The sequence below is a fragment of the Symphalangus syndactylus genome, chromosome 24 (genome assembly GCF_028878055.3).
Source record: "Symphalangus syndactylus isolate Jambi chromosome 24, NHGRI_mSymSyn1-v2.1_pri, whole genome shotgun sequence".
Taxonomy (NCBI): domain Eukaryota; kingdom Metazoa; phylum Chordata; class Mammalia; order Primates; family Hylobatidae; genus Symphalangus; species Symphalangus syndactylus.
In genome coordinates, this window is record NC_072446.2 from 55,856,612 (window position 1) to 55,878,008 (window position 21,397).

A 21,397-nucleotide genomic window follows, 5' to 3' on the forward strand; every position below is an offset into this window, starting at 1 on the left:
CTATTCAGTATCCTGATGTCTGAAATTCTACCACCAAAACGTTAGCAGAGTTTAATTCAACAATTTCAATTTGACAGATACGTATCAAGCATCTACCAGATGCCAACAATTGGTCTAAATGCTGAGGTGTGAATGAGGCATGGTTCTTGTCTTTAAGGAATTCTCATTAGGTTGGGGGAAAGACAAGTAAACAAATAAAACGCAGTACATGTGACAATGGTAGTGTATCGGGAAGCTATTGTTGTGTAATAAACCAAGCCAAAATGCAGTGGGTTAAAAGAGTACGTATTCATTTGGCTCATGGTTCTGTAGGTCAGTAGTTTAGGCTGTGCTCACCTAGGAAGTTTTTCTGGACTCAGCTGGTGTATTAGTCTGTTTTCATGCTGCTGATAAAGACAAACCCAAGACTGGGTAACTTAGAAAAGAAAGAGGTTTAATTGGACTTACAGTTCCATGTGGCTGGGGAAGGTCTCACAATCATGGTGGAGGGTGAAAGGCACTTCTTACATGGTGGTGGCAAGACAAAATGAGGAAGAAGCAAAAGTAGAAACCCCTGATAAGCTCATGAGATCTCGTGAGACTTATTCATTATCACGAGAACAGCACAGGAAAGACCAGCCCCCACGATTCAATGACCTCTCCCTGCGTCCCTCCCACAAGACGTGGGAATTCTGGGAGATACAATTCAAGTTGAGATTTGGGTGGGGACACAGCCAAACCATATCAGCTGGGAAGCCATGGAATCAGATGAAGTTTAACTGGTCTAGGATAGCAGGAAATGTCACGTAAGGCAGCTTGGAGAAAGTGACAGTGGAGCTAAATTTAGCAGAATCAATGGGGTATTTCCAGGTGAACAAGAGGGAACAAGTTTCTGGATGAGAGGGAAAAGCCAGGATGAGGATTTGGAAGGATGACACACCCACTGACCCATAGGTCAGTCTACATGAATGGATTTGCAGATTGTGTTCTGAGAGCAACCTTTGAAAGGAGAAGGCTGCACAGTCTTGCAGAGGCAATACAAGAAGCAGACATAGAGGGAGACACAAAGGGAGCAGAAAGAATTGGGACAAAAGGCTGGGAGGGAAAGCTGATGGCCAATTGTGTCCACACCACGACCTCCCTTCAGGCAACATTATTTGGTAAATCTCTGCACACAGAATAAGATGAGACCTTCTGTTCCCCCAGGGAATATGCTGTTTGCTCAGGCCCAGTAAGTTAAGTGGCTATTTGCTCTGCCGGCTTAGGCCTCTGGTTCATTTGCTAGAACAACGATAGCAGTGGCAGAAATCTCATTTTTCTGAGAAGTTTGGTCCAAGTGTGTGCTGTTCCACAGATACAACTTTTCAATCTTGCTATCTTGCCACCATTTTCACTCTTGGATATTTATTTCACATTTATTTTCACTCCTGGATATTTTCAACACACATGTGTCCTGTGAGCAAGCTAACATGCGCGACTCTATTTTAAATTTCTAATGTGTGCTTCCATGCACAATTTTAGTCTTTCAGCTAGGCTCACTATTTCTGTTGACATCCAATTGTATCTCTGATTTAGTCTGAAGAAATTAAGCATATCTCTTTCATCTCAATGCAAACAATGGTTTGTATTCTCTTTCACATGACTTTAAAATTCTGTACACCAAAAGGATCGCTGGGCTTTTGTAAAAGCAATGCACAATGATTGTTTTGAAAGAATAAGCCTTTCTGAAAATTCCTACAGAGTATGCTAAGGCTACAAAGTTCAAAGGAATTTGGTCAGATTCAGTGGAATAGCCTCTTGGTTCAAGTGAAGGACTTGGAGGGAGGAATAAAACAAATCCACCTTCTTTTTAAATAGAAATGAAAAGAGAGCTAAGCAGAAACGTCAACAGGAAGGAAGCTGAAATACAATAAATGGGAGTGGCCACTGCTGAACACAAGTTAGAGAAACATTTTAATAAAACACACAAGGCTAATTTCAATCACTCAGATACTTCACATCAGATCAGGGAAAATAAAGATCTAAGTCTTTACCGCTAATTCTTAGGAAATGAAGATCCCATCCCATGAGAAAAAAAATTGGTATAGAAAATTTCCACTGTTTTTCTTCTCATTCTTTGAATCAATTCCTGATGATTTTGACAGAAGTTTAAAAAAATGTTAATTCCATGCTCTCAATGGAAACTTTTCCAAAACAGTATTCAAAATATCTGAAGTAGTCATGAAAATAAAAATAAAACACCCAACCAAGCAAACAGCAATAACAATACTGCTGTAATTAATCAGCACAAAAGGCTTCCCCATGCCCAGAAGTCCTGGCAGGGACGCGGGTTGCTGCTCACGAGGGTGACACCTATGTGATGACAGCTGTGACTTTCAGGGTGTCTGAGACTCCAAATACAAAACCAAACAGGAGTTCTCGGGAAATTCTCCCTTTTGCTCACTCTGTGTATATTCAAACACAAACTATTTTCAAAAAATTCCCTAAAACCCCTCTGAGTGGGATGGAAGGGACTAGGCAAGCATATTGCACTGTAATTAACACCCGTTCACCACTGACATCACATGTCAGTGTAAAGACAGGTCACGTACTTTTAATTTCTCACACGCACGTCAGCGGTAAACAGTCCCAGTGTTCGTGTTAATGACACCATCTGGCGCCTCCCATAACTGTGTAGCATTCAGCTTCCAAACAAGATGTAATGGCAGCAACACATGAAACCCACTGACATTTACAGTAAGGAAATTTATTATCAGTCATCGGTTTGGTATAAATGTGTTTGCATGACTGCTGGGGCTATAAAATCGTCACCTTTGCCAGGCAAGCAAAGGTGCAATAAATAATGGATTTTAAGCCATGCATGTACTACCAAATCATTAAACATTTATCACACAGGCACAATAGCATCTTAAGCAACAGTTACCACTTGAAAAATTAATGCCACTTTTGAGGGTTAAATGAAAACCATATAGTCCAAGCTTTAATGATTTTTAATGTGGTTCAGTACAGAATATGAAGTTTTTTTATTTTTATTTTTAGTTGAATATGATATATATATAAATAGGTATTCTATAATAATTTTCTCTTGAGGAAGAATTACTCTATGTTCTTTTGTTAAATACTAAAAAATACAATTGAAATGTTTCTTGAAAAAGAAATCATGGTTAAAACCTTTCAAAACTAGAAATGGCAAACAAAAGGTTCTTTAGGAGTCACATGGTATTATTTTCTTTAAAATCCTTAATGGATTAGTCAGTGATGATTGCAATTAAACTATTTTAACTTTGGATTTAGGAAACATAAAGTCAAAACCAAGAAAATCCCCTGAGTATCCCAGCTGCGTTTGTCCCTACTACTTATTCCTTCCAAATACTCTCCCCACGGCGTGCCAATAATTTCTCCGATATGCTTGTTCTATGGGTATCCATTGTTTTAAGAACAAAATCCTTAGCAATAACAATTCAAAATACAGATAGATTAGAGGAAGGTTTCATGGAGGATTAGAGGAAGGTTTTATGGAGGACTTATCAAAGAATAATTTTTGACTCAAAGAAACAAAGAGAAACCTGCGTGGGAACTAGTTATTTATTTGCTTGCTGGACATGGAACAATGAAGGCAGAGAAGCCAGTGGCTGCTTTGACATGAGGCTTCCCGTGTGGGAGGTGAACCAGAAGCCAAGCCTGGATGGAGACTATGCCATCAAGAGGCTCTGTCACGAGATGCCAAGATGAGCACGTGTCTCCAAAACAACACAATCTCAACATGCAAAATGATCACCAAGAAAGACGAAACAGAGTGAGCCCTAGAGTGAGTGGCACTGTTTGAAGAAAAAAAAGTTGAGAAGTGACTGAATAAGAGATTTCTCTGTCAGTGTCTGAGTGAGGTTTAATTCCTTGGTGAGAGCTATAGCTTAGAAAGCCTCTGTAGTTTTATGGGTCTGCTCCCTGTGGATGCTTCTCTCTCTCCACTCTCCTTCTGCCTGCCCTACGCCCTAAACAGGAAGCAGGTGCAGCACTCTGCAGGCAGGATCCCTTTTCAGACAGAAGGCAGGATGGTCTGCAGAATACTGAGGAGGCCAGGAGGGGAGTCCTGCTCCCGAATTTTCAATCAGTGGAAAGAAGTGTTGAGATTTTAGGCCTTCATCTCTAATAGTGACTGCTGTTTACAGGGGTCCAGGGGGCTGTGAGTCTTCTTTGTGTGTCTTGGGGTTGAAATTCAAGGTTTTGTCAAGACCATGCATCTTCAGGGATGGCTTCCTCCATTGTTGGGGAGAATCCCTGTGGACAGTGTTCATCTTTGGAGAACTGAATTTAGGACTCAACAGAAAGGCTTGGGATGGGGGGTCACAGAAACTAAGAGATCACTGCAATGCCCCTCCTTGAATACATACGTATTGCTGGTTCCAAGTCACGGAGGGAGAACTTTGGAGCCTGGCCTGGTCAGACAGAGGAGGCGGTGATCACTCCCTGCCATTTCTGTCTGCAGGGTGAAGAAGTTGCCTGAATTCCATCTGTGTGCCCACATACACAAAGCTCTGTTACACAAAGGAGCTACTCCAGGGACTAACTTAAGTGGGATTACGTGGAAATGCACACAGTCCACTGGGATGGTGGTACTGTTATGAAACAACACAGATTGCCTGAGCCTGGACATCAAAACAAAAGCACCGAGTATGGGAAGTTTTCTCAAGCAGCTTCTCTGTCCAATATCCTGAGAGGGCCCCGCACTGCCCTGTCCTTCCATCTGCCACTAATTAATTCAAATATTTCCTGGAGTTCTAGCTGCTACCTTACATCTTCTGGAAGTGACTATCAGGGCCCTCACAGAGGTAAAGAATCAATGAATAACTCCAAGAAGGCTTTGCTCATTTCTTTCAAAGTTGCGTCGCTTCCATAAGACCTGATGAAACACTCTGCCTTCATGTGAGGGGGTGGGGAGGGGGTGGAGAGAGAGATAGAGATTGCACACCACGGCGAAAACAGCTCTCCTGAAGGGTGTGAAAAAAACAGTTAACAATGAAGGGAGAGAAACAAAAAGCTATTCAACAGATGTATGTCATTTTTACTCTTCAGTGTGGATCAGTTTTTCTTGTTAATTATATCACCTATTCTTTCCTTATATTGATAATTACATAATTACATGAAACAGATGGGTGACAGAATGCACCCAGATGGTGAGAACGTAAACAGGCTTACAAATTGCTTATTCTTGAGCATATTAAAAAGAATTATTTAATAATACATAGATTTCTATACTCTACACATCTGTTGAGTAGAGCCTTCAAAATGGGTTACTTTGTCATTTTTTTTTTTTTTTTTTTTTCCCCTTAAACAGATACAATGTCCTCCCTGGGAATTCCTGGGAGGCCAACTGCCACGGAGGTAAAATATTTCACCTTTTCCATAATTTGGATTCCTGAAATTCTAAATTCATGTTCTGAGCCCACTGGCTTGCTTTTCCCCTCCTGTTTCGAAAAATAGAAATGGTGGTTTCAAGGGGAGTTACAATCGCATGTAGCACTGGTTATACTTTCACAAGCTGGACAAGGTTAAAAATGGGAGGGTTTGCCTTGAGAACACGTTTGACAGGTTTTAATTGCATCCGATGGGCTTCTTGCATGAAATTCTTTCAAAATAATTACGAAACTAAGTCAAAAGCGCTGAAGCTGCACGGGCTGAGTGTGTGTGGAGGCGTGTCTTTCAGAGGAGGGGCTCACAGGCCGCAGAGGCTTCTGGAGGGTCTGAGGGAAGAAGTGGCATTAGCTGCTTCCTCGTGGCCCACATTCCACCTCTGTGTTCTATGGAGTCAGGGCTCTGCTTAAATGATCCTGATCAGAAGAGTTGTACCTGCCTTGTTCCCACCCTCCCCTCCAGGGCTCTCCTCCTGATGGCACTTGCTGCCACCAGACACGGTGCCTCCTGGTCTGCTTGTGTACTGTCTGCCGCCCCAACTAGAATGCAAGTGCTATGTGGCAGGGATGTGCCTATTTATGGCTGTCCCCACAGAGCACAGAGCTGGGCCCACCACATGATCAGCACGCAACAATACTGACTGAACGAATGACATAAATTAATTCTCCACCTCCAAGCCTCCTAACCAGTGATGCAGAACAGGCCCTGCACTTGTGGTTTCAACAGAAGAGCCTGACCAGGCAGGAGCAGGGAACGACCAACAAGGGGACTTCTCAGTGGCAGGTGGGGGTAGAGGATATCAGGGGTTCCTCTCTCAGTTGAAAAGCAAGTACAAAAGCCATAGTGTTTATCGGGGTCATGGATAAAAAGCAGGACACCTAGAAACATGGTTTGGTGGGGGTAGAGCAACAGGCTCAGGGAGAGACAAACCCACCTGGCCTCTGGTGCAGTGACCTGGCTGTTGGTGAGGCAGGGGTGGGTCACAGAACTCCAGAATCAGGCTGTTGTCTCCCACCGCACCAGGAAGTGACGACATGTAGACGTGGTTGGAAATGGAAGTGTAAGCACTTCCCCGGGGCCAAACTTGGATGGGGATTGTGTGTACTCTGTGTGTATGTATTTATGTATGCCTGGTGTGTGTGTGAGAGAGAGATGGCTGGAGGGAGAGAGGGACAGAGAGAGAGTCATGAGAAGCATCTGAGTCCTCAGGGGCCTGGAGATCCTTTTGGAATTTGGGCTCTGTGAGCTATGGCCGCCTTCTGCTCTTGAATGGGATGGTGGAAGTGCTGAGCTGTTAGGAGTCACATGGTCTCAAAGGGGCCTGCCAGCCTCGGTCCTACCAACACACGGTGACCAAAGACCCAGTGTGTGGGGATCGATGTTGCCTGCAAACAAATCAAAAGACGTGTGATATATAATCCTTTGGGACATTGTCAGCCCATCTTTGGGACCTGCTCAACTGTGATTTGTGACAGATAATACTCAATTCCATTTTTAAATCAACCATCAACTCCAGTTTCATGAAAAGTGCTGTCCCCACAGATCCGTGAATGGCGGTGGGGGGGAGTGGTTTGCACCAGAGAGGAGCTCTGCTAAGGTGACTGGAAAGTGCTGCCTAAGACCTGTTCCCTGGAAGCACAGCTCTTTTTGGTTAAATACATAAACTACCATAAAAACCACAATTACAGTGACTACCACAGTGATAATTTCAGTGCACTGAATTATATGAAAAAATAAAACAAAACCTGGGACACAATTGAACAGCACAAGAAGTAGGAATGTGGCATAGTCTGTAATTTAGGTTTATTGCCATGGGTTTCGACGGACCAAATGGCTCATGCCTGCCTGCACTGTAGCTGAGTCATGTTTGATATCTCAAAGTGGCAGTAAAAAAAAAAATCTTTATGGCTCCCATGCTATTTTCATACCTTATTTATTCTGTTTTTTCCCCTGTTTTTAAGTCATCTTTTGTATTTTCTTCTTGCTTATTAAGTTGGTTACTATGGAGATCATGACATCAGTAATCTTGACGAAGCTTAATGGTCTTGAGGCAACATGCAGACTAAAAGTTTTGATACTTAAAGTGGTTCAACCCTGGAGAATGAGAGCAGATTGAGAACTGAGGACTGTGGGCTTCAAGCTGCTTCTCTAATGGAACACAGAGGTGGAAGGCGGTCCATGCCCACTCGGCCAAGTCCACGTGGGGCAGCCCTTCGGGGGGACCGCGCCCCTGGCTAACCAGGTACTGCACTTTCCAAGGCCCATTTAATCCTCTGCCTCTGATGAGCTCAAATGCCATTTTCCCTCTGGATTTGGTGAGTGTGCAAATAATGATAACCAAGCTCAAATTGCTTTAGGAAAGTTACTAAACTGTGGAAGGCTTTTACTCTATCTCAGTTTAATTTGAATGTAAAACCTCTCTAGGTTCTCGGTTGTTTTTCCTGATCTTTCACATCTTCCAGGCAGGCATAACCCATTTTTTAAATTGTTTATTTTTTGTAGAGATAGGGGTCTCACTGTGTTACCCAGGCTGGTCTCAAACTCCTGGCTTCAAGTGATCCTCCTATTTCAGCCTCCCAAAGTGTTGGGATGACAGCTATGAGCCACTGTGCCTGGCCCATATCCCATTTGTACAACTAGAATTTATTAATGGGATATAACAAGTGATAGTTTTAATAAAAAGGCCTGAAAGTTAGGCTTATGCCACTGTACTTTATTCTATATGCATCTACTGACCTCCAATCACTTCAAAATGAATGGAATCATGCTTTTATAATTCTTCCACGAGCCAGAGGGAGTCGGCCAGCCCCAGAGGGGCATTTGTGGTCTGTGTTTCATGTGTCTGTCGCTGCTGTCATCCTAGTGGGGTGCTGTTTTTGTACTAGCAGATGTGTTTCATTTCTGCCAATCCCTGCTGACTCATGATCCCTCCTGATGCTGCAGGCAACAGCCAGGGGACACCGGGCCTTTGGGCAGACCCAGCCCCAGAGAACAAACGCGTCAATTCTGTGCTGTTTTGTTTCCAGGCAGATAACAGGTTGCAAGAAGGTCTTTTGATTCTCAAAAGCTGGACTGTTATGCATCAAAAGTCAAAGTTGATGCTTCCAATGACAGATGCAGAAGAACACATGGGGACAGCGAGCCCACTGTCTGAGGACCAGGAGGAGGAAAGCCAGAGCTGAAGAAGGAGAAATCAGTGCAGCACAGCCCTCTCCTTCCTCTGGCTAAGGCCAGGAAAGTGGAAGGAAGGGGGCGGGATCCCCACAAAGATTTTGGAGAATACAAGAAGAAGAGACTGCCTCACGAGGGGGACTCTACTGCCACCTTGTCCTGGGAAGAGTCCAGTGGAGACGGCTGAGGGAGCTTCCTGGACGAGGAAGGAAATGAGGCAGCAATGAGCTTCTGAAAGCCCAAAGCCAGGAAAGCAGGAGAGGAAGAGAGCACTGGCTCCAGGGAACACAAGGCCACACTCAGACTGGCCTCCAGGCTGTGAGGATGGGATGCTTCTGCAGAAAGCAGTGAGGCCTGCAGGGGCTTAGATGCCAGGACAAGGGGTGACTTTGCCTGAGGACAAAAACTGATGTTCTGAACTCAGGATTCCTGTGAGGACAGGCACTATCCAAGCAGCAGGTACCTCCCCTCCCAGCCTCCTCCCCGCCCGCCACGATGCCATGACATTCCATGCATTCCATGTCCATGAGCTCCTGAGAACTTGGGTGTCTTTCCTACCTGCCTAAAAACATGAAAGAAGAAAAGCTCCCAAATGGACTCAATGTAAACATTAAATGATTAAATTTACCCAGAATTGATGGAGGTTACTTTTACTCCTATCAGGTGGAATAAAGGCTCAAAGCAGAGACTCAGTTCAATTAGACACAAATAGGAAAATAAAAGATGTATCCTTTTGCACACCTGGTTACTTGTCTTAAAAATCTGTATCTGACATAAAAAAGAGGGTTTGCTGTATATCTCTGTACTCTGCATGTTGCTTAGATAAAGCAACATATTGCCAAGAGAAATCATCTTTTTCAATTCAGGAATCACAAGTTTTCATTTTCAAATTCTAAAACTTTATGCTTTTTGATTAAAGAGATAGTAACTTTACCTTTGACTGAGCAATACCATTTCCAGGAATTTATTCAAAGGAAATCCAAACAAATGTGCTGAAAAATAATAAGGGCAGACAGGGTAGCACTGTTCATCATGATAAAAATTGGGATAAAAACTTAACCAACATGAGGGAATTGGCCTACACACAGCAATGGTGCATCGTGGGCTCTGACATCACCCTGTTTAGTCCCCAAACCGTGACTTAGCAGCTGTGTGGCCTCGGCATGAAGACAATAGATGCTACATTCCAAAGGAGCCCCCTTATAAAAATGCCAAAGTCAGTGGCAAGCGCCAATTAAATGCCTTTTAACTCCTAACTCATAATGAAGACATGAAAGGGTTAGATGAGTACCTGCAAAAGGGGCTTTTTTGAAGATTTCTTCCAGGAGAACCGTTGACGTGCCGTGAGTCCCATGCCCCCCACCCCAAAGAGAACAGATGGAGGGGGTGCCTTGTCTTTTGCTTCAAGTCACAGAAAGGGTTTGGGAGCCCTCCAAGAGCTTCATGTGAGTCCCCTAGACACAGTGGATGGATGTGCTGGGTGAGCTGAAGGGCAGGTGGCCTGCACGGGCAGAACCTGCTGACCCACAGAGGCAAGAGCTCTTCTCGCAGGTCCTTCCTATAGGGCACCTCCAGGGGCAAATGAGACTCAGTGTCAAAGCTAGAGGATGGCATCTTCTGCATCATGGGAATGCTGGTGAGAGGTCCCTAGAAACAGGAATCACCTAGGAAACTGCAAACACACACTAAGGGAAGAAGAGTCCAGCACACAGAGTAGGTGCCATCTTACGATAGCAGTGGCCAAGTTCAGACTTGCCTCCTCCTCCAACTGTTCCTCCCTGCCCTGACCCCAATTTCAGAAGGACTAGAAATACAGCTCAATAAGAAGAAGACACTGATAAGCTAAAGAAAGAGAAAGCACTAAATACTGAAAAGCTATATAAATGCTAAGTAAGTGGAAGGGGCATGAGAGTTAGGAAGAGGCAAGAGGCCCTCCCCATCCTGCCTTCTCCAGCCACAGGCTTCCTATGTGCTGCAGGCTTCAGTAGTGGGTCAGGGGAGTCTAACTCTTGGAGGAAAATTGAATTTTGATTATTACATAAAATGAAATTGGACATTTTATGGAATTAAGATCATATATTGTTGATTGGAAATGACCCATACAGCTTTAATGATCTAGAATTGACCAGAAGGTCCCAGAACTTGCTCACTTTCCATGCGGGTGCAGGAGAAAACTCAGCCACATAGAACATATTCACAGGGCGATGAGATATAGAACTCAAGTGGCTTCGTGACTATTCCCACAAGTCCTGCTGGCTTAAGGCTCATTTGCACTACCAAATCTCTACTAACCTCAGTTTTCCCCACTACAAAATGGAGACGATGACGCCGAAACATCTATGAGAATGAAAGGAGATCATCCGGGACAGGATGTAATGCAGGGCCTGGCAGGAGGAAAGGACTCACTGAGCGGCGGGCTTGCTGCTTCACAGAAAACTGTGTGGCCATGAAAATCACACTTTACAATACTTAGTAACAAGTAAATATAGTCAAAACATATTAAGTGAAGAGGCATGTTTCAAACACTATAACCCCAATCTAATAGCATATATGTAGTCTTTTTCACAGAAAATAATCCAGAAGTTGAAACCCCAAAATATTAACAAAAGTAATCAAAAGACAGGAGGAGTGAAGGTTTTACTGATTTTCTCTATTGTTTTTTCCTAAAATTTCTACCAAAAACATGTATTGCTTTTGTAATAACACATTATTTTTAATCAAGGGGAAAAGATGTCACTTCTCTAGTCAGTATCTGCAGCTCTAATTGTCCCCTTTGTCATTTTATATCCCTAGCTACTTTAAAATACACAAAGCAAAGCCTCACGTTGGAGCTGCCATTCCTCTCTTCCCTGAAGGTGGATTCTGAAGAAGCCACTTAGCCGCGAAGGCCAGTTTCTGCCCCGGAGCTCAGCTCCACCCGGAGCCTTGCTAGGCTGCAGGCTTCCAGAGCTCTGCGGCAGGCAGCTGATGCGTTCGGAGGCGCTTCTGGGCCTCTGTGGCATTCATTACCCTGGCTCTGCAGGGAATAGAATGCATTTTTTTTTTCCCTCCTACGGGGTAGTGGCAAGAACCCGATCAGCATCCAGGAAATCCTTAGAATTTTTTCTGTTCTGTTGGAAGTGGTGGCAGCTCTTTTTAAGAGCAATAATATTACTAAAGGTGGATCAAACAAAGAACATGCTGGTGGCCTTAAAAAAAAAGAAAGTCCCCCATTTTCCTTCTGCATTTGGATGGGCATCTTGTTTGCTACCTGAGCTCTCTTAGACATCCACATGGGACCACAAGAGGCTGCTGAGTCAGAGAGGGTGAAGCAAGAAAGCTAACAGAGGTTTTATTTTAGAAAAATCTCTGCTTTCAAAAGAACTGAAACAGTATTAGCAGTGTAGTCTCAAATGTGTGTATGAAGCTCTCCTGGAGTGGTGGAAACTCTACTTCTGAAACTGAAAGAACAGTTGAGACATTGCCCTTCAACGGCCTTGATTTGACCAGCACTTCATCAATTATTAGCCAGAATGCCGAATCTGACCTAAGAATGAAAGAATGCAAAATAATGCAGTCACTTTGGAAAACAGTTTGGCAGTTCCTCAAAATATTAAATATAGAGTTACCATGTGACCCAGCAGTCCCACCTGTAGGTATAGACACCGCCCCCCATATGAAAACATATATATATATATATATATATCCAAAAACCTGTGTGCAAATTTTCATAGCAACATTTCCATCATAGGAAATAGTGGAAATAACTCAAATGTCATCAACTCATGCATGAAAAAATAAAATATAGTATTATCCACACAATAGGATATTCAACAATAAAAAAGAAATAAAGTACAAATACACATGCTACAACATGGATGAAACATGCTAAGAAGCCAGTCAGTCACAAAATACCACATAGTATATGTTGCAACTTGTATGAAATGTCCAGAGTAGGTAAGTTCATAGAGAGATTAAGTAGATTACTGGTTGTCTAGGGCTGAGAGGAGAGGGCTGGGAAAGAGAGGAAGTGACTACCAATGGGCACAGGTTTTTTTTTTTTGCGGGTGATGAAAATGTTCTAAAATTAGATAGTGGTGATGGTTGTTCAACTCTGTGAATATACTAAAAACCATTGAATTGTATGGCTTAAATGGGTGAATTGTATGGTGTATATGTATGATTTATATCACAATGTGAAGCTGTTAAAGACATGGCTGGGGGAAGAGAGAGACCATCCTATAAATATCTGTCCTAGAAAATGAGGGTAAGATGTAGCATCGATTCCTGACAACACTAAGATGTTAAGAAGTTACTTTTCCCAATTTCTTCTCTATCATATCCTTACAGCCTCATCTTGCCACCTGACCACTGCCCAGTTACTCCACAGTTTCCACAGCTTGTTGATCATGCCACTAATTCACATCCTGTCTCTTCCCTCCACCCATCCCCCACTCCCAAAAATAAACCTGTAGTCACTCATCTGATGGGCACTTACTTGGGTTCTGAAACCACATCCAACATGGAACTGAATCTTGGGAAATGTATAATGTAGCCTCCATATGGGATCATAATTTTTTCTTCCTTTTCCAGCAGCTGCCACCATAATTTTGTAACAACAAAGGTTTTTTGTAACAACAAAAATTACAAAGGTTTGTAACAACAAACCCATACAGCAGAGAGCTAACTGCAGACAGCCTGAATCAGCGGGTGTCCAAAACCTGCCAGCACACCAACCTGGACCCATGTCTGCTCCATCCCAGCCCAGGTCAGACAGGGTCAGGCTGGTACCAGATCAAACCCAAGAGTGGATGATTCAGCCAAGAGGAAAATTCAGACTGCACTGGGAGAAATCCAATCATCTGCGGGTCACCTTTTGGTTAAGTACCTGGTGCCAAGGATTTGTGAAGTTCAACAAGATCTGTATCGAGCCATATTCCTTTTCTGTAGTTCGGTTTCCCTATAATGAGTCATATTAGTACTTCAGCCTTTTAGGTAGGAAAGTATATCTGAAGTAGTTAAAGATAGGAGTTTTGGCAACCAACTGCCTGGGTTTGAAACTCTGTCAATTAATTTGCCTTTGGACAAGTTATTTACCTGCCCTCCTGGCAAGCCTGTTTGCTTTAGGTACACTGAGGATGGTAATCGCAGTAACTGTTTACATGTGCTGATGAGAGGACTAGATAAGAAACTCCATGGGAAGCCTTTAAGCAAGAGCTCAAGAAGTAATAGTAATGCAACAGTAGTTGTTTTTATTACCTTGTAACCTTCCTAAGAGTGAACAATTAGGACAGTAATGAGAATAAACACTGGTTTATAAGTCCTTCTGGTGGATATTTATATACTATTCATATAATATACACTTATATAATACATAACATATTATATTAAACTAGATAATGTTCAGAGAATTGGAAAGAAATGACCACAAAACTTGTATTGTAGAAAGAAAAAAGCCCATAAAGGAACTTATGTAAATGATCCTAAGAATCTGAGAGAAAAGAGTTCACTATAAGTAGAAGGAAATGCACTTCCCATAGATAGTGTAAACACACAGGAACTGGCTGGGAAGTGGCTTGAAGAAGCAAACTGGACTCATGGCGATGATTTAAAGTGGGTTAATTTCATTTCAAGAAAATATTCCTCCTATGGTCACATTAATAATGATTAGAGCATATACGATGCTGAAAAAATACAGGTCTGCCTTTTTAGAAACCTCTACCAAGGTGATGGCCAAAGAGCTAAAAACACACCACACAGCCCGACCACGAATACAATCAAGGGAAGTCTAACCACTGGCGGTGAAAGTTACCAAGTTTAAGGAAGGGGCTGGGAAACAATAAAGCTGGGGAAAATCTAGCAGGTGCTGGGAGAATAATGCGATTTCCTAAGGCAGCAGATGCACAAGTGAAACAGTATCCAGTAACAGTCCATCAGATGGTAATTATAGCTGGACTGGGAAGAACAGCCAGATGAAAAGGGGCAATTCAAAGGGTAACTGAATGCCAGTGAGTGACATCTTCCTGAGAGATCACATACCAGGAAAAAGCAGGGCCATCACTTAGCTCTGAGGGGGAGGGGTTCCATAAACCGTCATTTTTCTTTGTAGAAGGACAAAGAGAAAATGTGGAGAAATGAATGCACAGAACCCAAATGGAGGCCTCCAAAGAATTCATTAGTTGAGATTTAATCAGACCATCATTAATAAGCAACCGGAAAAAAACAAGATCACTCTGAAAATATGATTGCTCAGGAAGGATGAAGGGTTGATTTAGTTCTGAAAATTTCTGAGAGAGAGGTGAGTTCACGCTACAATTCTATGAACACTATAAACCAAGATGAAGAGCTGAAGTGACTGAAGTGGATGATGGGGAGCATCTATTGATACTGAGGCAATGGGAGGGGCTCTTTAAGTTCAAAGCAGGTTTTCTGGAGTGTAATATGACAAATAACAGTTGTTTAAACTCCCATTCCTGGAAAGGAAGCAGTGCCTTTTTTTCAAACACATTCCCTCTCCAGGAATTCTGCAGAAACAGGTCTGAGCCCAGTGTGGCTATCTCTCCTGAGTTTGGGCTCTTGTCACCTGGGAGGCCAGTACAAGCCCTCATCTACCCCCAGTTAATACTGAAACTAGACTGGAAGCTCCATGCAGGCATGGATGGTGACACAGTCATATCTGAATCCCTGTAAAAGGCAGAAAGGAAAGAAAACAGGCTTATATGTAGACCCACCCTCAAAGTAAGTGTAGGGCAGCTTGTTTGGCCGTCTTTAATCAATATAACCACTAAATTAATTCAGCCCAATTTTGAGTGTTTTCCTGATCATAATACTCATTCAGTATAAATACTTGAAGGGATGGATGGATACTCCATTTTACATGATGTGATTATTACTCATTGCCTGCTTGTATCAAAATATCTCATGTACCCTATAAACATCGATACCTACTGTGTACCAACAAAAACTAAAATTAAAGAAATAAAATAATTTTGTAAAAAATAATAATTCTTATGCAGGCAGGCCCTGATGAGTCATCTAATAAAAACTTCCATGAGAGTAACTCTCATAATGTAAAAGCACAGGCCAAGATGGCTCATTCAAGCTAAGAAAAGAATCTTCCAGGTCTATGATGTCAATTACGGTCTTGGTCAGGAAAAAGCCCTCTTACCCATGCATTCACACTGGTTGACTGTGGAGACATTACTATGAATCTTTGAGGCCTCATTCTGAAATGTGTGATGAAAATCATTTATGTTTTCTAGGCTCTTTTTTATGACCTGCTGCGGGATAGGCTGTCAATTAATAGAAACGACGGGGAAGGTGTTGTGGCCGGGACACCGATCGTCCAAACCAGGCAGGAATTAGGAGGGCCTTGGGGTGGGAGTGAGGGCATATTTCCCTGCCATGCAGTGATGAATTTCAATCACTGCTTCCTTGTGCCAGATTCAAATTGGCAACCTACCGAGATGAAATGCTTTCTATCCCATTACTCATGCCTGGAGTGATCTGTTCCCTTGAAGATTGGCTTCCTAGGTGAAAGCTAGGGACTGGATGGTCACTCTAAGATGCTTTAAATAGGATAAAATGTATGAAAGACGAGTGGCCAGCAAGAGAAATGATATCGACACGGTGAGGGAGCTGAGGGTCTCATATAAAGCTCAATGCACTGGGAGGGGTTGGGGGGGGGGTGGTGGGAGATGTGAAACCTAAAGGGAAAATTCATTCATTTGGTAATGACAGTTGCTCAGCCTTGCACAGTTTGCTACTGCAATGCTATTGCTCTACTAGGAAAACAATGTCTTGAGGGCTATACTGAGATTCCTCCTAAAAATATTCTACTTGGCTCAACTTGTGTCAGATAATCACTCTAAAACATTAAAACTGTCTAAAATGTTAAAAAGAGAAAAATAATTTTAATAATATAATTTAGCATTTTAACTTTTTAATACCGAGGCCCATTCCATGTGGATTATGGTCTCGATAAATAATCCTGTGATTAAACTTTTAATATGTCTAAAATTTTTTACTGAATCTTGTTTACCAAATCTAAATCTCCATTACAATTTTCTGAAGTTTGAGTACAATGAGTAGCAATAAAAGTGCTTCTTAAACAGTCAGAATTCATCTGTGAAATAAGCACAATAGCACGACAGCAGGTAACAGGCATCTGTGTTAAAATCCTCCCACCCATCTGCTAGGTGGCTGTCTTCCTGGACCCTGGGTTTGAACAATCCATCTTGGCTTTGTGCTGAAATACACCAGGGCTCAGGGGTGAGGGGCACAGCACACTGAGATGACCATGGAAAAGATAACTCAATGTAAGCAATGGTTTCGGATCATACCAACCTGGGAAGTAGTAATGAGATAATTTTAAATGAAATAAAATGTTCTCTCTGGCTTTCTCCCCACCTAGAGCTCCAGCTCACCTCAAAGTCACCTAACTGAAAATTCTCACAGTAGGGTAGGAGGGAGGGGGCAGGTGTGGAACTGCTTCATATTCATAAAAACGATGCTTCCTGATATCCATGCAGCAGCTCTGGACTCCTCCCTCCAGCTCCAGCCAGGCCACCCATGCTGCCAGAGGGCTGGCTGAAGGCGCAGGAGCCGTGGGCTGCCACTGAAGCATAAGTGTCAGCAATGACTGCAGAAGGTCAGCATCTCTCATCCTGACCCTGATCTGATGCGGAAGCTGCAAAGTTGTACACCTGGCACATCCATGTACTTCTATGCCCAGTGCCTTCTCCAGAGATCAGTTTGCCTCTGTGGAAACTGTATTTCAGTGGTGGAGACAGCATGTAGCCACTGTCTCTGACCCCAAGACACTGTCTTTGCACCAAACTTCTGGGTGTTGGCTGTCTTTCCAAAGCAGTCTGTTCCCAGGATCTTCACATGCAAACAGACCACATGGTGGCCCATCCCAAAGGTCTTCCAGGTGGGCTAGGCACGTCTCATCTCCAGTGCTGTGGGCCCTGCTACTTAAGAATATGCCTGTGACCTTCAGATAAAATGATATGAATCTGCAGTTTGCTTCAAAATGATATAGGAGAAAGGGGAAGTGGTGGGGGCACAGATGATCCAAAATTAGCTAAAGAGTTGCAAATCATTGCAGCTGGGTGCTGAGTGCATGGGCATTCCAGTGCATCAATCTGTGTTCTGGAACAGGTGCCCATGTGCAAACTATTACAAGTCTATGAAGATATGAGTAAGAGAGACCGAGAGAAGCATTCAGAAGCTTTTATAGCAAACCAACAGAGTAATGTTATGTCTGTTAAATCTAATAATAAAAGAATTTTGTCTGTCTTTGGCTTTTAATCTTGTTTTCCCAGGAATTCACTTTTTACAAAACTATCAATCTATGACTAATTGCACATTAATTAAAAAAAAGAACAGATAGATTGGGAAGTCCTGCTTTATATGATCAGTCTCTACTCACATATAAATTTTTTTTTTTTTTTGGAGAAAAACTTTTATTTATTTTTTTTTTTTATTATACTTTAGGGTTTTAGGGTACATGTGCACAATGTGCAGGTTTGTTACATATGTATCCATGTGCCATGTTGATTTCCTGCACCCATTAACTCGTCATTTAGCATTAGGTGTATCTCCTAATGCTGTCCCTCCCCCCTCCCCCCACCCCACAACAGTCCCCGGAGCGTGATGTTCCCCTTCCTGTGTCCATGAGTTCTCATTGTTCAATTCCCACCTATGAGTGAGAACATGCGGTGTTTGGTTTTTTGTCCTTGCGATAGTTTACTGAGAATGATGTTTTCCAGTTTCATCCATGTCCCTACAAAGGACACGAACTAGCAGATGCGACTACTCACATATAAACTTACAATGATATAAATTTTTTGTTATTTTACAAATATAAAGATGAATGTAAGACACAAAGCTGCCTCTGAGTTGGTCTGATGGAGGTGCCCTCCCCATCCCTCAGTGCACGCGCAAAGCTGCCTCTGAGTTGATCTAATGGAGGTGCCCTCCCCATCCCTCAGTGCACGCACAAAGCTGCTTCTGAGTTGGTCTGATGGGAGGTGCCCTCCCCATCCCTCAGTGCACGTGCAAAGCTGCCTCTGAGTTGGTCTGATGGAGGTGCCCTCCCCATCTCTCAGTGCACCCGCGAAGCTGCCTGAGTTGGTCTGATGGAGGCGCCCTCCCCATCCCTCAGTGCAGGCGCAAAGCTGCCTCTGAGTTGGTCTGATGGAGGTGCTGTTCCCATCCCTCAGTGCACCCACGAAGCTGCCTGAGTTGGTCTGATGGAGGTGCCCTCCCCATCCCTCAGTGCACGCGCAAAGCTGCCTCTGAGTTGGTCTGATGGAGGTGCCCTCCCCATCCCTCAGTGCACCCACGAAGCTGCCTGAGTTGGTCTGATGGAGGTGCCCTCCCCATCTCTCAGTGCACCCACGAAGCTGCCTGAGTTGGTCTGATGGAGGTGCCCTCCCCATCTCTCAGTGCACCCACGAAGCTGCCTGAGTTGGTCTGATGGAGGTGCCCTCCCCATCTCTCAGTGCACCCACGAAGCTGCCTGAGTTGGTCTGATGGAGGTGCCCTTCCCATCCCTCAGTGCACCCACGAAGCTGCCTGAGTTGGTCTGATGGAGGTGCCCTCCCCATCTCTCAGTGCACGCGCAAGTAAGACAGGCGCTGGGTCGGGTGATGTCCTCCCTGCAGTGCCCAGCCTGTTGCGAGGTGTTTATTTCGGCATCGTCTCCAGCTCTGAGGGGCAGCTCCTTGGGTAAGTGTTTGGAGAGTTTAAACTTACACTTTCCTTTTTTCCTCTCTCACAAAGGACAAATGTTGGCTCACTGAGGGATTTTTGTTTGTTTGTTTGTTTTACTTACTTAAGTGGAAGAGTATACAAACACTACAAGCCCGTATCAGTCAACATGAGAAAATTATGTTTTCCAATTCAGTTATTGAAAAAACTGTGTGTATGTATACAGGTACATTTCCATTTATAAAGAATATCTAGGTTTGATTTCAGTCCTTTTTCCTGTTCTCCCAATAAAAGTGGCCCCTGGCCATTCATTTTAAGGTCAGAAACTCCTGCTGCCCCAGGGCAGCTCATATGCTTCTGTTAATCATCTTGATTCCCCTGGAGGAGGGAGTGAAACAAACCAGCTTAGGACCCGGGGCCCAAACATCTCGAATGCAGCCAGCTCTGTTTTCTCTGTCAGTTTTGTCCTAACAGCGAATGACCATTTAATGCCTTGAAAGCAAAACATCATTGAAAGGGGGAATCTGCTTTTGAGGACAGGGAAAGAAAATGAAAATATGTTGGAGGATGACTCTAGGCCTTTTGTCCTGGGACACAGCAGCCTGAGAGGTATCCTCATGGGATGACCTTGCAGGGTCCTGTGGCTACTGCTTTAGGCTTCACGGGAAACAACGACTTGAGGGAAAGGGCTGCAGGGGAGCCTTCTCGGGGCTCCGCCTGTAAGGGTATGAGCACCAGGTTCCCTGTAATTAAGAAGCAGCCTGCTCCTGTGAAGACAGCACTGCCACCCCATCTGCCAGGCCCGCGGGATCTGGCACCGCGCCGCCCTGCCTGCCGCCCTGCTACCCACCGGATCCTTGGAGACCGCCTTTGATGGAGCGTTTATGCCAAGCTTTTCCAGAGGATAGACAATCTGTCGTCGTGGTCGCACGGGAACCAAGTAATGAAGGGCAGATGTCAGGGAGTGGGCGTAGGGGTTCTGGAACTGAAAGACAGCAATCTATATTTTAGGGGAGAGAATGTCAGAGAGGCTCAGCACAGATGTCTGCGTACAGCTTTACAAATACAAAACTCTTAACTCGGCCAAGTCAGAGAGGAAAAAAAATCAGCAAATAAACAAACATACTCTTCGAGCAGAGGAATGAATTGTAGATAATGCCTGACACTAATGAAGATAATTACGAGAGTAATTACATTACTATCTCTGTGGGAATGACAGATAAACAAGTGGTTTGGTTTATGGGATTTTTCAGTACAAGTATTTTCCCCGGGAGGATATTCTTCTCCATAGTGATCATGCATCAGCTTGATCTGACCCCATTAAGCTGTGTTATCTGCATCCTGTTAACCTTTGTATGTTTGGCACAAGCTGCTTTAAGAAGACACATAGATAAAAATGTCATCCAAGGGGTAACTTAGCAGGGATGTGAAAATCCTCCTGTTTGTAAAAGTCACTCACAGTGACTTCAACCAGACCTTTGTTCAACAACAACAACAACAACAACAAAAACTGTTTTAGAACAAAAAGATAAAACTAGGAAGTGGGGGTGGGTGTGGGAGAAGTAGATCATATTATTTACATCTAGACTAATACTAAAGTATGAGTTGGATTTATACTTATTGAAATGAACTATGATAAATCATGTCTTAGGGGAATGTTTTAAATATTGATTTTACCCAGTTTTTAAAACTTAGCAGAGAAAACTAAACATGGTGATCTTTATTTCTGTCACATTTATGAAATCTTAGGGGTTTTGGGGAAATGAACTAAGGACATTGTAACCATTTAAATCTGAAGAGTTAGACTGTAAAATCAAAACTTTTAATGATACATTTATTGAATTTAGACTGGAAAGCAAAGAAAGAAAAACAACTGTAGATGCATTTTAATAAATAGATGGTTTACATATGACTTTTTTGCAGTTCTAAAAATAGCCCCTGACACTTCTAAGAGCTTCTAAAATGGTTTTCTAAAATCCTTCACCACTGAACTTCATACCCTGACTTCGCAAACTGAAAAACAGAACCCTTGCCAGCATCCTGTTTTTATGCCTGGAAGAGCTCTTAATACATGCCCTGACCAGAGGGATATAGAGAAAACCATCCCCATAATGTGAGCCAAAAAGCTCAACTTTACTGT

At 43.3% G+C, this 21,397-nt stretch overlaps 1 protein-coding gene across 1 annotated transcript in view; it reads right to left on the reverse strand.

The window, feature by feature from the left end:
* CFAP61 (cilia and flagella associated protein 61) overlaps nt 1-21,397 on the reverse strand; it is a 318,407-nt gene that overhangs the window by 139,202 nt on the left and 157,808 nt on the right. The window contains exon 17 of the mRNA XM_063634162.1: nt 20,108-20,257. Coding sequence (XP_063490232.1) covers nt 20,108-20,257 — 150 coding nt within the window. The remainder of the gene's footprint in view (nt 1-20,107; nt 20,258-21,397) is intronic.